General features: G+C 34.4%; 1 protein-coding gene across 4 annotated transcripts in view; it reads left to right on the forward strand.

Moving 5' to 3' along the window:
• Positions 1 to 16998, forward strand: part of MCTP1 (multiple C2 and transmembrane domain containing 1) — a 721791-nt gene that overhangs the window by 493810 nt on the left and 210983 nt on the right. For all 4 annotated transcript variants that reach the window (XM_044662743.1, XM_044662754.1, XM_044662765.1 and 1 more), the window contains one exon: positions 15857 to 15959. In XM_044662743.1, the coding sequence (XP_044518678.1) occupies positions 15857 to 15959 (103 nt within the window). The remainder of the gene's footprint in view (positions 1 to 15856; positions 15960 to 16998) is intronic.

The raw sequence follows: 16998 nt of genomic DNA on the forward strand, positions 1-16998 counted from the left end.
CTTCAGAAACAGTTCTCAAATTAGTAACCAAGCAATTTTTCTCTGTTAAAATGGTATCAGTTTCATTTTTTATGTGTATGATTTCATTTAGTCCATACCCATCCTAACCATCCAATGCTTTTCATGGTGAAAGTATTCATGTAATATATAGGAATGAGGTTTTGTTATGGACTTTTCATCTGTCTCATTCCTTACTCCTTGAATCATGTTTTCTACTTATATCTTTCTTGGCTATTCTCCTAAATAGTCATCTCTGCACTGAAGTCATCAAGCATTAAAGGATATGTTGATTTAATTTGAAAGGTCTTATTGATTTATTTGCAGAAATTTTCTATTTTCCAATCCCCTACAACAAGAGATGGCTCATAAGGTTCAAATATTTTCATTGTAGCCTTGCAAGTGCTTATCATGAATATACAATATGAGGTGGTAAAATTACCAAAGAATGTTATCAATGGTAAATGAGAGAGGAGAAACTTATTAAATAATTAATTCTTATGTATGGAACTGAGTTTAGGTATCCATAGAATTTCACTGCTTCAAAATACATTTCAGATGATAAAAGCCTATAATGTGAAGCTGAATGGAGCTTTGACTTAAGTCATTGTTGCTATTATTTGCTTAAGTTCAATGTAAATTTAGGGAAACTTGTGATACTACTGAGATATACTTGGTCTGGCACTAAAGTGTCCACTGCCTTCCACATAGTAGATGCTTAATAAAGGTTTATGATTGATATGAAACTAGAATCTTTATGAATGAAGATATGGTTCTTAGCAGTAGAATAGCAAAGATACAAATGCAATATCCTAAGGGAAAATACTTGAAAAATTACACTTAAAAAATGTTATTACCCATTGCAAGAACAAAAACAACTCAGAGAGGTTTTTACTCCATGATAAATTTCTTCATACACTAACTTATCAAAATAAGATTATTTGAAATCACATGCTCCACTCCATTGTCCAATCAAATAAACATTCAACTCATATCCTAATATATTCACCAGCAGTCTTTAAATTTGTTAAAACATATCGAGAGAAAATTGAATTTATGAAATAATTTATCACTTATTTTAATGAATATACATTAGAGATTATTCTAACAGTCCATTAGTACATCACATTAAGAAACTTTATTAACAAATTATTTAAAATGAAAAGGTGCTTCTTCTCTACCTCATCTGAGCTATTAAAATTAAGATATCCCTATCAAGCCCCCTCATCTCCTCCCTCTCCTGGTATCAGTGCATTCCCATATTTCCCTTCTTGTTTCTCTCTCTCTCTCAATGCTGATCTGATGCTTATTCCTACCTGGCCCATTTTTCCTTCCTTCCAAGTCCTTTCAAATTTCTTCAAATTTCTCATTCCAGAATAACAGGACTCAAGGAAATTTCCAAATCTATGCAAACCTGAAAATTTTCATCATATTCTACTTCTGAAAATGTCCCATTTTGAGGTAAGGGATCAAGCTGATCCTTGTCTCTAAGTTCCATACATTTCCCTAATGGAATTTTGTGTCTCTCCAGGGCAATATTTCCTAAAGTAATTTCATTTTTAAAAATGAGCCTAAAATGATATATTGATGGAACCTATAAATTCTGGTCCATGAAGTCTGAGGATAAGGAACAAACCTGCAATAAATGAGAAATCATCATTTAGAGGTGGAAGGGATCTTAGTGGCCGTCTAGGACAACTTTCTCATAGATGAAGGAAATGAAGCGAGGTAGAAGTATTTGTCCAATGTCACACAGGTAGTAGAGGTTGAGCTGGAACCCAGGTATTCTGACTCCAAATTCACTGGTCTTTCAAGTATAGCATAGGGATAAAGGGGGAAATTTTGGAGGACTTTACGTAGAAAAGATTAAGCTTCATTGTAAACAACTTGAGACTAGTTTTATAAGGAAAGATGCTTTCCCTACTAACAAGTATCACTGATAATTCCATATTTAAAATTTTCAAAGGAAAATATTACTACCTTCTCATGAAAGCCTAATTTATATTGAAATATCATTCTGAGATTTCACTTTTAGTACCATGTGGCAAACAGTAAAAAAAAGTCTTACTATTGTTGTGCCCTAGAATCAGATCTAGTGGGAAGCTAGAGAAGAGTGCTGGTTAATTTAATTCTACCAATTAGATGTTTAAAATATGTTTAGGTCAGTCAGTGAATAGGACAAAGGTTAAATCCCAATCTCTAGTGATAATACACTGGCTGGAAGATGTCTCGGACATACTTTGCTTTTTGTTCTGATGTACCCCGTGGAATTCTTTCCACTAAAACATTGTTATATGTTGTGATTAGAAATTCCATATAGGAGAAAGGACAGATGGCAACTTTGATTATAATGAAAAAAGATTAAAGTATAGTCATTTCAAACTGTGGCAACTGAGGAAATTAAACCAAAGAGCTTAATTTTGTGTAAGATAGGTCCAAAGGAAAAGGCCCCCATGGGTGTGAATTTCTTTCCATGCTTTTGAATATCTTCTCTCCTTTCAGAGATGAGGCAACAAAGGAACAGTAGTTTTCTCCACTCCCATTGCCCCTACCTTTTTGGCATATCACATGTAGAAAATGTGTGACTTTTTAGCTTCAGAATGACCCTGAACAAAGCCCATCTCTAAAGGATCAGGATTAACTCTCCTAGTTTGCAAGTATCACTTAGTGTCTTAAGGTGACTTTAATGGCCAGGCCAAGAATGTATACAACCTAGGATCTTCCATTTGCCCACAAAATAGGTACAGACTAAGCAGCATCAATAGAAAATTTTCCACAATTTCAAGTCTGTGTGTATCTAACCTGTCCTTTAGAGATAGAATAATTTAGTTATTGAATTGGGTTCTTGGTGTCTTGAAAAGTACCAGAAAGGAAAGACAGCTGTTTAGTCTGTACCTATTTTGTATAAAAAATCTTTGACCTAAAGAATTAAAGAATAGATTTTATTGATATGTCATATAATAATGGCATCATCTCTCTCCAATAACCTCCTTAGATTGTATTTGTTATTCAATCATTTTTCAGCTGTGTCTGTCTCTTCATGACCCCATTTGGGTTTTGGTTTTTTTTTTGGCAAAGATACTGGAATAGTTTGCCATTTCCTTCTCCAACTCATTTACAGATGAGGAAACAGAAGCCAACAAGGTTAAGTGACATGTCCAGGGTCACGTAGTTTGTACTTGAGGTCAAATTTGAACTCAGGTCTTCCTGACTCCAGGCCTGGCATTTTATCCTTTCCTCCACCTAGCCGCCATTAGATTATAAAGAATATTGGCTGGAGGACAATGGAACACATCTCAATCTATCACCAAGATAATATGGGAAATGGGCAGAAACTAGTAATATTACATTTAATAAGGATAAAGGTAAAGACCTCTACTTGGGTTGAATGAAGTGTATAGTATAGTATGGAGGAACAACTTATTCAAGTGAAAACAATTAGGAGGAAGAGGATGAATAGTAGATTTCAAGATTATTACAAATCAATTCTTTCATGCAGAATCCAGAAGGATGAGAACTTAGGTTGCATTAATATGGTCAGGCAGACCATGTCTAGAATACTGACTCTAATTTGAAGCACCATCTTGTAAAAAGAATGTTGACAAAGGATTTGTCCAAAGTAAAATGTCCATTATGTTGATTGGGGTTCATACTAATGTTATATGAGCAGCAACAAATGAAAGGAACTGGGACTAGTTAGCCTGAATAAAAAGACAAGTGGGTGGGAAGATGAAAGATTTCATTAATGATTTTTCAAATGCTTAAAGAATTATCATATAAAACACTAATGACTAGCACTGATAGAGCAATTTATATAGCATTATACAAATGTTATCTCATTTGATCCTCACAACAACTGAAGGAGTTATGTATAATTATCTTCATTTGGCAGATGAGGAAACTTAATCCTGAGACTTGTCCAAAGTCGCAAAATTAATAAATATTTGAGATAGGATTCTAATTCAGATCTTCTTGACTCTGAGGCTAACACTATCACTAGACCACCTACAAGTGGAAGAAAAAATTAACTTTTCCCCTTGATCATAGATGGAAAATGTAGATTGTATGGGGTCAAAATTATAGATTTTGGTTCAATATAAAATAAAACTCTTGGCTACCTGGAAGGGTAGTGAATTCCACATTCGTCAGTCAACAAGCATATTATTTTGGGCAGTGTGCTAAGTGCTGGGGTTACAAAAAGAGGCAAAAGACAATCCCTGCCCTCAAGGAACTTATCGTCTAATGGGGAGTATAACATACAGATAACTAGATGACTTCCAAGGTCCATTTGAGCTCCAACTTTATGATCCTATAATACTATATTTTAAAATAATGGATGTTTTAAAACCATATTCCCATATCAACTTGTAACAGAGGTTCTTAACTTCCCTTGCATATAGCATGAACCACTTTGGCAGTTCCATGAAGACTATGGACCTCTTCTCAGATAAGATTTTTAAGTGTATAAAATAAAATATCCTAGATTACAAAAGAAATCAATTATATTGAAAGGGTTATGAAAATACTAAAAATAAATAAGTTAACAGACTCAAGATCAAGAACCTCTGATCCCTAAAGTGAATCCTTAAAACGTCTTCCCTTGGGAACCAAGATGAGCCCAAATGATAATGTAAAATAATGTTTTTCTTTTGAATTCACAACCGCTGATCTCTTAAGACACAAGAAGAGGGCAGAAGACTATGTGAGAAAGAGAGAACTACTATACAGAGTAGATTTCATATATGTGTGTGTGCATGTGTATACATATATACATATATTTTTTAAAATACATATAATTAAGTAGTTAATAGATTGAAATATGATAGATTATTTGTAAAGAAACATCTATAATTTGCTTACTCCTAGATATGCCCATTCCTAGTCTTCAATAGTAGATGTAATGCCATAATTTATCATTCTATGATATATATATACACATATGTTTGTATGTATATAAACATGTGCTCAGCTAGTTAGTTAATTGATCTAAACGTTTTAGTTTATTTATAAAGAAACATCTGTAACTTGCTTATCCCTAGATATGTCCATCTGTAATCTAAATACCTTAATTTATCATTCTTTGATAAATAAATATATATGCGTGGGAATTTATATTTACACAAATATGTGCACACAGATATGTGTGTATCTGTATCTATCTATATTTCATATATATATGCATATATATATATATACATTTTTGTATCTTTTTATTCAGTCATATCTAACTCTTGATGACTACATAGACCATGCATAGCACTAATACTATCCACAGAGTTTTCTTGGCAAAGAATTGGAGTGGTCTGCCATTTTCTTCTTTAGTGGATTAAGGCAAACAGAAGTTAAGTGATTTATTCAGGGTTATGCATCTAATAAGTATCTGAGACCAGATTTGAATTCAGGTTTTCCTGATCTTAGTCCAGAGCTCTATCCATTGAGCCATCTAATAGCTCTCTGTAGAGTCTCTCCTATTAGCATGTTATCCCCTCCTTGAAGAAAGGGACATTACAGGACACGACTTTTTCCTCTTTGTATCACTGGCTCCTAACCTACAGTTCTGGTGCAGAGAAAGCATTTAATAAATGTTTATGAATTGACTAAGAGTTTGAATGATTTACCCCATTTCACACAGCTAATAAATGCCAGTCAGAACTTGTCCCCAGGTCCTGTCCTCCAGACTCCAAGCCAATGTTCTCCCCACTCCACCACAAAGCCTTGCTCTTGGGAGACTGTTTTGCTGGGAGCCCAGTGACTGGTTGCCTGAGCTCAGTTACTATGCTAATAAGGGTTTAGATGAGTTCACTGATGAAAAGATGAGGGAGTTTGTGTTTTCTCCTTCATTTTGGCATTTTATGTGTTCTGTAATAAACTTGTCATCTTTCTCTATGCTACCATCATTGCCATACGCACGCTTCTAGCAGCCACGTAGGACAGACAGTCATTGCAAATAAGAACAGAGCCAAGGGCTGAAAACCAGAGCTCTCTGGAGTGTTGGCGTATGGAAGGCCAGGTTACAAATGTCCTTCCTTCTGGTATGGCTGTAGCACATACAGCCCCTCAGATATTTTAAATGGGCAGAGTAGCATATCACAAAGTGACTAGAGCATTAAGAGGATAAAAGAAGGAATAATTAAAGAGATAATTGATGGTTAAGACCATCTCTAGTGTCTCTGCAATTGTTTTTGTTTGTTTAAATGGCAGCTAATCAAGGCAGCCAAAATTTAGGGACTGACAATCTAGTCTTTTAAAGCACCATTTAGCAAGCTAGATGTGCTGTCCATTAATTGTGTGTAAGCAGCTCTTTAAAATAAGGCCACAATGTTAAGCTGTTTAGTGGCAGAGTTAGGGGGAGGGCTTATATCATATATTTGCTATTTTTTTTATTTTTACGATTGCATTTCCATGTTTATTGCTTACATAGCATGCTGTGACAGGACACTTTCCAAATATTATTGGAGAGTAATAGTGTGAACAAAAGAGAAATCTTGAAAGCAGGAGATGAATATGGGATAGATGTTCAAATTAAATTATTATAGATAAGCAGGAGGACACTCTTCCTCATTTCCTTCCCAAGGCTGCCCACCTTTTATTTCTCTCTTTGACAGACTGCAGGACCTTTCCAGGCTGAACACCTTCCCAAGTGCTTAGTGACCTTTGAGGGGGGAAGAAAGGGCTGATTTGGTTAATCTTTATGAATTGGTTCAGCTTTCCAGGGAATAATGGCATGATACATTTAAATCTTTCAACACTAATGTCTGCAGCAGAAATACACTAATAACCCACAATCTACCAGGGTATGCCTTCAGTATTGCTCAGTGTCTATTAAACCACATCTCAAATGGCATATATTTTTAAAAACAAAATAAAAGTAATGAAATATGTTTCAAAAAAAACAGGTTTTGAATTTAAAGTGATTTAAAGCAGCCGACCTAATATAGTTAATTGATTCCATGAAAACACATTAAAGGAAACAATTTTGGGAACAGAGGCTGCTATTGGTTCCATAGGAGCAATGACACAATATTTGATTTCGTAATTGGGTAATTGTTTGAATGATATTACATTCAGTTTTGGTTACATTTTATTGGGCACAGTAAGAAAAGGGAAAGATATGTGTGTATACATATATATAGTATATAAAATAAGTATATATATATTATATATAATCGTGTGTATATACATACATATAAGTATGTGTTCACATAACAACCCTGTGAGATGGCTAATAGCACTGTGGATGCTAATATTATCCTATTTTAAAGTTGAGGAAATGAAGCTAACAGAAGTTAATGATTTGCTCAGGATTACACAGCTATTAAATCTCTGAGGTCAGATTTGAACTCATATCTTTCTGACTCCAAGCCCAGTGCTCTATCCACTGCACCACCTCATTGCCTCTAATGTCTTAGTAGCAATACTATGAAGTTATATTTGTTAGGGAAACATTTCCTATATTTTCTTTTATTTTCTTTCTATAAAGGGCATTGCTATGCTATTGCTAGCCAGTAAACTAAGAGGTGCCACTGATAGCTTTATCATAAGGACATATGTTCCTATTAGCCTTGAAGGATGCATTTTTAGCAGCTTACTGCCAAACTCTATGCCTACCACAAAGGCATTTTTGAAAATATAATTTTCAAATTTTTCAGTAAAGTTCACCTCATCATGGCATTGTGGTGACAACAAGATTTTTCCAGCAGCAGCATGATGGCCCTGGCAGATCCTACCAAGATGAAAAAAGCTTCTTTCCAGCAGTTACACCTAGCTACAAACTTCTACAAACTACTACAAACTAGCTACAAAGTCTTCTACAGACCAGCCTAGCTCAGTTTAGAAAAGCCAGAGAATTGGCCAGAGTGATGAATTTTCTCAACTGCAACAGTTCATTAAGACATGGATAGACTTTGATCCACACGGAAAAAATCACATTTCCAAAAAGTGGAACTTTTAATACAACTCCAGGAATTTCCTCTGGATACTAAGTGTACTTAGTGTCGTGCATTTAAATATCTAAATGTCTGTTTGAATGAAGCACTTGTCTGTAAATCTCATTGTTTTTAAAAGTTGCAGTCAGAAAAACTGGGAGCTGTGTATAAATGTTACTATACAAAAAGGCACCCCAGCTAATTAACAGTCTTCCTTTGTGAAGTAGTGGTTAATACTTTCTATTAAGCAAGTAGATATTAAAATGAAAGAAACCTGGAAACATTTTAAGAACACTTTAAATAAGACCCTAAGCCCCCAAATCAGTGGTCCACAAAGATGGAGCAAGGCATGATCCCAAAGGGTATGTAATCAACCATTATCCTTCTGCTGATAGTCATTCTTGAGATTTTTCTACATTAACCACATCTATCCTTTTTCTCCTTACTGCAGTGCTCCCTGACTTGGCCCCCTCCCTCTGCTGTGCGAGGTTCAATGTCCTCAACTTGAGCCTTGCTGTCTCCTAATAAGAATTACAATCTAATCTCTTTCCAAACACCCACAATAAAAGCCAATGGGAAAAGTCTTACCATGATCCTAAAATTACCTTGTGGCTATGACAAGAACCCCTTTGGGGCTAGACTTTTTCTGTCAAGAGTACCACAATTCTTCTAGTCACCTAGGTTTGCAACCTCCATATCATATTCCATTCCCGACTTTCTTTCGTTTCCCATGTTTAATAAGTTTCCAAATCTTGTTATTTCCAACTCCTCAATATGTTCCTATGACATAGCTATCACTTTAGAGCAAGTCTTCCATCACCTCTCTTCTGGACTTCTGTAATAGTCTCCTAATTGCTCTCTCTATAGTTCTCTTCTACTTCCAGCTCATCCCCTCTACAGCTGCTGGACTGATATTTCCTTGTGTGAGTTTGATCGATCATACCCTTCTCAAGGTTCCCTATTGACTCTCGGACCATGTGTCATTTTATATTTTTCCCATTTTTTGGAAACTTCTATTTTGATTAGTTTTACAGTATACATAAGAATTAGCCCAATAGTGAATTATATACTTTATACACACACACATACACACACACACACACACACACACACACACACACACACACACACTCTCACACACACATCGGGGAGGAGTACAATGCTCAAAAAGTTTATATTGATTTTAAAAGTTTGGAGACCACTATAATGATGTACTTAAGCTTTGATTCAATTGAAATTTGGGTTTTGTTATTTCTTGTCATTTGACTTTTCTTAATCTTATTTGTTGCTCCCCAGCTTGCTACCTAATTGGCATTAACCAATGGGCGGGACAGATTGAGTTGCACACATGAGCAAATGTGAATATATTGTGGAGTTGACGGACAGGTTTGACAATTCAAATGCTAGAAAAACAATACATATAAAATATATTTCAAGACAAATGAAATACTTCTATTAAGTATAAAATTCCAATGAACCATCCCCAAGACTTCATATAATCCAGGGTCATTTTCAATGAATGCGTATACCTCCCTCAAAAAATTCATTTGCAAATGAAAACATTTTGCTGTTATGTAAATTCATTCACCAAAAGTCTTTCATGTATTTGGTTCAGTGGTCCTATATAGTCACAACTAAAGACATTGATGAGAATAGTGCCTAAAGCTAAGGATTAATGTAACTGTACAAGAATAATAAGTGTCTAAAGTTTAAGGATTAAGTGATTTATGTCACTGTTCAGAATTGAGTTCTTTAGGACTAGACTCTAGAATTGTGATTTCATCAGTACAGATAATTCTTAGATAAGGAAATTTCATAAAAGCAGGTTGACACTATCCCTGCAATTTGTAATCTTAAAACACTAATTTTTTCCTATTTCCTTTTATTTTCTATTTATCATGAATATAGCATTATTTGTCCATTTCTGTTTGCCTGTTATTTCCCACGTTAGACTATGAGCTCCTTGAAAGGGGAAGAAACTGTTAGCACTTAGACAGTACCTCACATGTAGGTGCTTAATAAATGCTTATTGACTGACACTAAACAGTTGCCTAGAATCACACTGCCTATACAGAGGTTAGAGGTAGCATGGGGACTCGAGTCCTTCTGGCTTTAAGGCCAATTCTTTTTCCTCTGTACCACACTGCCAGCCAGAGGTCCTGAACATGTGGCTCATTGTGGTCCACCATGTTCCTGAGGGCAGTTAAGCCAGATTAAGGTGTAATTTGGAAATATTTAATAAAATAAATAGAAATATAGCAAAACAGAGATATTGGTGTTTTCCTATATCAATATGCAGCCCACCAGGACCCTCAGTTCCTATCTGAATTGATACTATTGCTATAAATAATAATAATAAAATGACTCAATTTCAAAACATTTTATAGTTTACAAAGTAGTTTTTCACAAGAACCTGTGAAGTAAAAACATTATTATCCCAGTTTTACAGAGGAAGAAACTGAGACTCAGAGAGGTTTTCACAAAGCTGGTTAGTATCAGAGCAAAGATTAAAATTCAGGGCATTTGATTTCAAGTCTAGTGCTTTTTTTTTACTGTTCCATTCTATTGATTCTAGTGAAAATTTTAGATTTTACATTGGGAAAATCAGCACACATTAAGAAACACTATGGACGGTAATTCAGAATAATTTGCATTATTTCTATTATCTTTTTTTAACCTAAATATTTAGAAAATGGTATTTTTTATTTTCTACTATAATATATTTTGAGCTTTCAAGAACTATGGTGCTTACAAGTAGTAAAGAAAATGTTTTCTATTGGCCACTTATGACATGACAAGTACTCTCTCTGGGATTCCTCTTATGCATCAGGAATGTTGAATTCTAGTGTCATTGACTAAGGAAAATGGATAGGCAGTGGTTTAAGATGATGCTTAAACTGCTATGTGGGAGAGCGGTTTTTTTAAACAGTTTAATATTTTCATAACTATTGAAAGGAATGATTTGTTCAGTAATTTATTAATATAACATCACTATTACTAAGGCATCATTAACTAAATAACCCTTCCCTCCATCAAAACAAAAGTGTAGTCTATCTTCCACATGATCTATATGTGGTTGTATGACTTTTTTAAAAATTCTTTAAAAATTTTTCCAGTTGCCAATATAATTTTAAATAATTGTTTCCTGACATTTTGCAATCCATGTTTTTTCCCCTCCTTCTATCCCTACCCCTACCCCAAGATGGCTGGTTGTATTACATAGATTGTATATATGTCATCATACAATACATATTTCCACATTCATCATATTGTAAAAGAAGACATATCACTTCATATAGGAAATGAAGTGAATGATATGCTTCAATCTGCATTCAGAATCCATTGGTCCCTTCTATGACAGTGGATAGCTTTTTTCATCGATTCTCTTGGAGTTGTCTTGGATCTTTATATTGCTAATAATAAAGGCATTCACAGTTGATCATCATACATTATTACTGTTAGTATTCTAGTCACTTCATTTTGCATCATTCAATATGTCTTTCCAGGTTTTTTGTGACCATCTTATTTATCATTCTTATTAATTGTACACCACAACTTGTTCAGCCATTCTCCAGGTGATAGACATTCTCTCAGTTTCCAGTTCTTTGCCACTACAAAAAGATCTCCTATAATTTTTGTATAATTAGGTCATTTCCGCCTAACTTTAATCTCTTCGGGATATTTAATTCTTTATGGGTTAAGTCCCTAAAAAGCCTCGACAAATACAAATGAGTTTGTTATTCTGAAGGAGAATTTTTATAATAAAAATATATCAGCTAACAGCTAAATACAATCTAGACCTTCTTGCATTGTGATCTAATCAGAGAAATGAATGAAGTAAATTTTGGAAAGTTCCATTGATCAAATTCAGGAAATGAATACTACTATTGCAAATAAAATTAGGTTCATAGAATCCTAGATTGATGTTAGAAACTATTTTAGAGGCTATTTAATCCAATTCCCCTATTTAATAGATGAGCAAATTGAGGCCAAGGAGAGTGACTTGCTTAAGGTGATATAGAAAATAAGTTACAGAACTGAGATTTGAATGTAAAGGCCTTTACTGCCAAGTCCAGTGTTCTTTACACTGCAAACACACAACTTAAAGCATTATTCTCTTGCATTCAGGAAGTCACATATATTTTATTTCTGAATCCATTGCTCATCATTATTTTGTCCTTGAGCTTCAACAGTTAGTTGGTAAAAGGGGTAAATTCTAACTTTGAAATGAAATAAAACAAATGTAAAGGAGGCAATAAAAGTCAGTAGTAAAGACCTACATAGCTTTGTGCTCTACCTTTGTGCTAAGTTCTGGGGATGCAAAAAGAAGAAAAAGACAGCCCCTGCCCTCAAAGAGCTTATAGTCTAATGGGGGAAACATGTAAACAAATATATACAATGTAAACTATATAGAGGATAAAAAGGAAATGATGAAGAGGGAAGACACTAGAATTAAGAGGGTTTTAGAAAGGCTCCCAGTAAAAGATAAGATTTTACTGGGATTTAAAGGAAGCAAGGGAAGTCAGTAGTCAGAATAGAAAAGGAAGAGCATTCCAGTTTTGGGTGACAACCAGAACAAATGCCAGGTAATGAGAGAAAGTGTCTAGTTCATAGAATGGCCAGGAGGCCAGTGTCCCTGGATCAAAGAGTTGAGGAGTAAGGTAAAAGGAGACTGGAAAGGTAGGAGGGGGCTAAGTTATGAAGGGCTCTAGAAAATCATTTCAACAAATGTTTCTTATGATATGGAAAACCTGGGCATGTAAGGACAAAAAATAGAAAGAATAAAGAAAAACAATACCTGCCTTTAAGCAGTATCTCTTCATTCAGTTTTGGGGAAATGTGGAACTGTCTGAGAAATGCATTCACTCATTCAAAAAATGTTTAAATAACTATCATATAATAGAATAATATTTGGCTAAGATTTGAGGAAACTAAAAAATATAGCTAAATGATCTCTCCCCTTGGGGAGTTTACTGTTTAGGAAGAGGGCTAAGACGTGTGCATAAATAATTATAATCTAAAACAGAATGTGTTAAACTAATACCAGATGGATGAAAGGTTTTACAAGGGTTCATGGTAGGAAAGAGATCACTTCCTGCTGAGAATTTGGGGGGCGGGGATCAAGAAGAGCTTCATGGAATAGGTGGCATTAGAACTAGACCTTGAAAGCTTTCAATTCCAAATATAGGAGGAAAGCATTCCAAGCTTAAAGAACTATGTGAACAAAGGTTAGAAGGTGGATCATTTGGAGACATGTTTTGGGAGTCACAAGTACAGTATCCTTCTTTCCTGGAATGAGAGAGAGTTCTACACAGTTAGGCTGAAAAGGGAATTTGGAGTTAAATGTCCGAGCTTTGAGCTTCATGTTTTGTTTTCATGATCTTGGCACCTAAATTTCATGAGAAATAATTGAAACACTTAGCACTCTATGATATAATCCATTGTGATATTGTTCTTTATTTAATGAATGTGGCATTCTTTTTTGTTGCTGTTTTAAATGTAATCTCTCATAGTATGACTTCTAGTAACACACAGAAACATGGCATGCCCACCTCATGTTCTAGTTTCACTGATAACATCCTTTATGCCACTTCTCCAGAGCAATTTTTATTTGATGAGTTGCAATCTACTTATGCCCACCATGTGTCTCTCTCCTTTTTCCTTTGCAACATTACCTAGTACTTTCAGTCTTTGCAGACATTCAGTCTCAGCAAAAGGATAAGTTTTTTTTTTAAAAGGTTTTTTTTTAAAGAGCAAAAACAACTCAGGGTTAGAGGAGGACGTCATTAAAGGACAAAGTCAAAGCAGACCCCTCCCTTCTATCTTCTCATTTCTGGCCCAGCTTATCTTTTGTCAATATATCTATCCTGATGAACCAAATTTATGGAATATTTCATGTCTTGGACTGGAATGTAGAAATTCCTCATTTACTTGGTTCTTCCTGAGTAGACAGCCTAGGTGTTTCAAATGACTGTTGGCTTGGTGTCGGTCTTCCAAGGCTTGATTCAATATGCATAATGTCGTCTTCAAATAGGAATGTCTGGAGGACCTCACCATCTGTTGTATATCTTTCGGGATAACAGCAAACTCCTTGGGCAAGTCAATTACTCCCTTTTATAGGGTCGCAAACTCAGATCAAGACCAATTCTTTGAGGTCATCCAGATCAAGTCCCTCATTTTGCAGATCAAGAAACTGAGGCTCAGAGAAGTTAATGATCTGTGTAGGGTCAACTTCTCTGATTGGCAAAGCCATAATTTGAACCCAAATCTTATGACTTCAAACCAGTCAGCATCCTTTCCACTGCTACTGTCGTACCTCCCGTTTATTAATACATATTTCTGTACTTACCTCCTTCAAGAGAACTTGCATGATTTTGACATACACATGAAAGATACCTTATTAGAACAAGCTATTAAAGTGTGTTTTGTTATGCCAAACCAAATGTTTTCTTATAGTCAAAAACAATAAACACAGTGGGACCTTTTTATTGTATAGTCTTTCCAGTCAATTGTATGACTGTAAAGATTTTATTTGCTGTTGAATATCACTTGCAAAAGCCTATTTATTCCCTTCTTATATCTTCATCAAACATGCCCTTGGTATGTACATAAAAAGATTGCAGAAATAGGAAAAATAGGCCTTAAAGACACAAAGCATAATCCTTAATAAATTATTTTTCTTAGAGTATATGGAGACCACTGAACTAGCAAACATGCATTTTCGCCCTTTTCTATGTTTCAAAATGAAAAAATAAATGAAAGTGGAGAATAAGTTTATATAGTTTCTTTGAAGAATTGGCCCATTCAAGGTACATATAGCTTTGTACTGTTATGCATTGCTTTTCTTTCAGTAATAATGAATTCATTCCTATTAAAATTTAATTGAAAAGCTTTGATGATATTTAAGCTTTCACAGAAATGTAAACCACTGTGACTGCAATTCACAATGCATTTAAAACAATTATTCTTTATCATTAAAGTTAATAATATGCACATTAACCTCTTATGTAGTCTAAATCAATATTGTAGTTTAGAAGATATGACCTCTGCACAGCTTTGTCTAAATATTGATTTCATTGTCATTTGTATAAGGTATCAAACAAATTACATGCCGTACTAATATCATTAATGCTGCCCCATGGAGCCTTTGAATTTGTGGGTTCTTATAATACATGACATTACATTACAAAAATATTGATGACATCATGGAAAATAATTGCTGAATGAGCTAAATCCTACTTTGACAGAGTCACTATAGGCAGTCCAGAATTTTCAAACCCTTTGCCCTGGGTAGACAGACAAATTTACTGCTCTTTAACATGCATATTAGTTGTCAAGGCTACATTTCATGTGGCAGAATTTCTCTGGTTTACTGTCCTGTAGAAATACAATGAGAGAACAGAGTTAAAACAACCCTTAGACAAGACATAAAGACCTAGAAATGTGTATGAGTGTGTATATGTATGTATAATTATTATATGGCATTGCAGTTTTCTTCTAATGAATTTGTTTAGAAATTTTTGCTTCATTAATTATTGATCAAATGAATCTAAAGTATTATTCATGAGGACAAAATACTTTTTAAATGATCATTCTAGAAATAATAAATATTTAGTGATTGACAAAGAATAACCTTTCCCCATATAACTGGCATTTGTGTTGTTATTTTTGTAAAAAATAAAATCTAAATTAAAAGCCTAACTATATAATTTGCTCACCATTTTCTCTGTTTCTAAATTTCCAGTGAATCAAAATGATTGTTATATCATCTAATTATATCTAAACAGCAACAATAAAATAAAAGTCATGTTGACTTCTTAGTCCTTAAGAACTCATTCCATGGGATAGGAGCCAACAGCTAAAGATTTTCACTATGTCAGCTAGTCATTTTTATACTAACCCTTTTCATCTGTAATCCCAATCTTTCCTTGCAGGTAAAAGTGACCCGTTTTGCGTAGTAGAACTGAACAATGATAGATTACTGACACACACTGTCTACAAAAATCTCAACCCTGAATGGAACAAAGTCTTTACATTGTAAGTTTGCCTACTTCTTTGAATAGTTGAATATATTTGGGAAAATATGTTTCAAATTGTAAGATTTTCCCCCAAGCCCTCTTTTCATTGGGTCTTCCATTTGACTAAATTGACTTCCAAAGACAGTATCCTGTAAGAAAAGTCTGTTCCTTCTTAATAGGAAAGAGGACATAGGTTTTCATCACTTGGTATTTGCATATGATTTTTAAAAAAATGAAATTCAACTCGGGGGTTTTCTCCCCTTAAATGAATCACTATATTATTACTTCTTTTATCCTTGCTATTGAAATTTTCTCCAGTTGCATTGACACCAAGGCAGACAAAGCCCTATTTGTTCTGTTACTAAAATCAGAAAAAGAAAAAAAAACTCAATCAAGAACCCTGCAGATGCTCTAGTTTTAGTCTTTCTTTTTAGCACAATAAGAATATTAAGTATTGTCCTTCGCCCCTAAACATCCTTTGATTAATTTCCCTATTGTTTTAAAACTTTTAAATCTTTAGAATCAAACCCAGAATACCCTGGATATTCTGTAGCATCCTTACAGCTCTACCCTTTTCATATTGGGGGCTCAGTAATGAAGTCTAAACAAAAGAAAACTCTCTCAACAGTTGTCCTGTTCATGAGGTTTTTGTCATGGTTTCAGTCTGTGTCAATGAAGAAACATGCCAAATTCTTCATTAATTTGTTTTCTTGTATCTCCTCAGAGTTTGTAGCTAAAGCTTTAGGAATTCCACATTTTTATGAGACCAAAGGCTAGTCTGGAAAGCAGCACTTTTAAGATGGTTGTGGAGAGTGTTTGTCTCTGGCATGCATAATTGTATGAATTGGTTTGATTATTATCAGATCCATTAATTGATTGTCCCCTGATAAAGCCTCTTCTCACATGTGGTTGTGATTTTTCTCTAATGAATATATTCATTTTTGTTTTCCCTTAATTCATGTTTTCTTGGTAAGCAGTTTGATCAAAGAATAAGTGCTGTCAACAATTTGGTTTTATTTTTCCAAAAACAAAAATATGAGGAGCTCACACAGTCTCTT

The sequence above is a fragment of the Gracilinanus agilis genome, chromosome 1 (genome assembly GCF_016433145.1).
Source record: "Gracilinanus agilis isolate LMUSP501 chromosome 1, AgileGrace, whole genome shotgun sequence".
NCBI lineage: Eukaryota > Metazoa > Chordata > Mammalia > Didelphimorphia > Didelphidae > Gracilinanus > Gracilinanus agilis.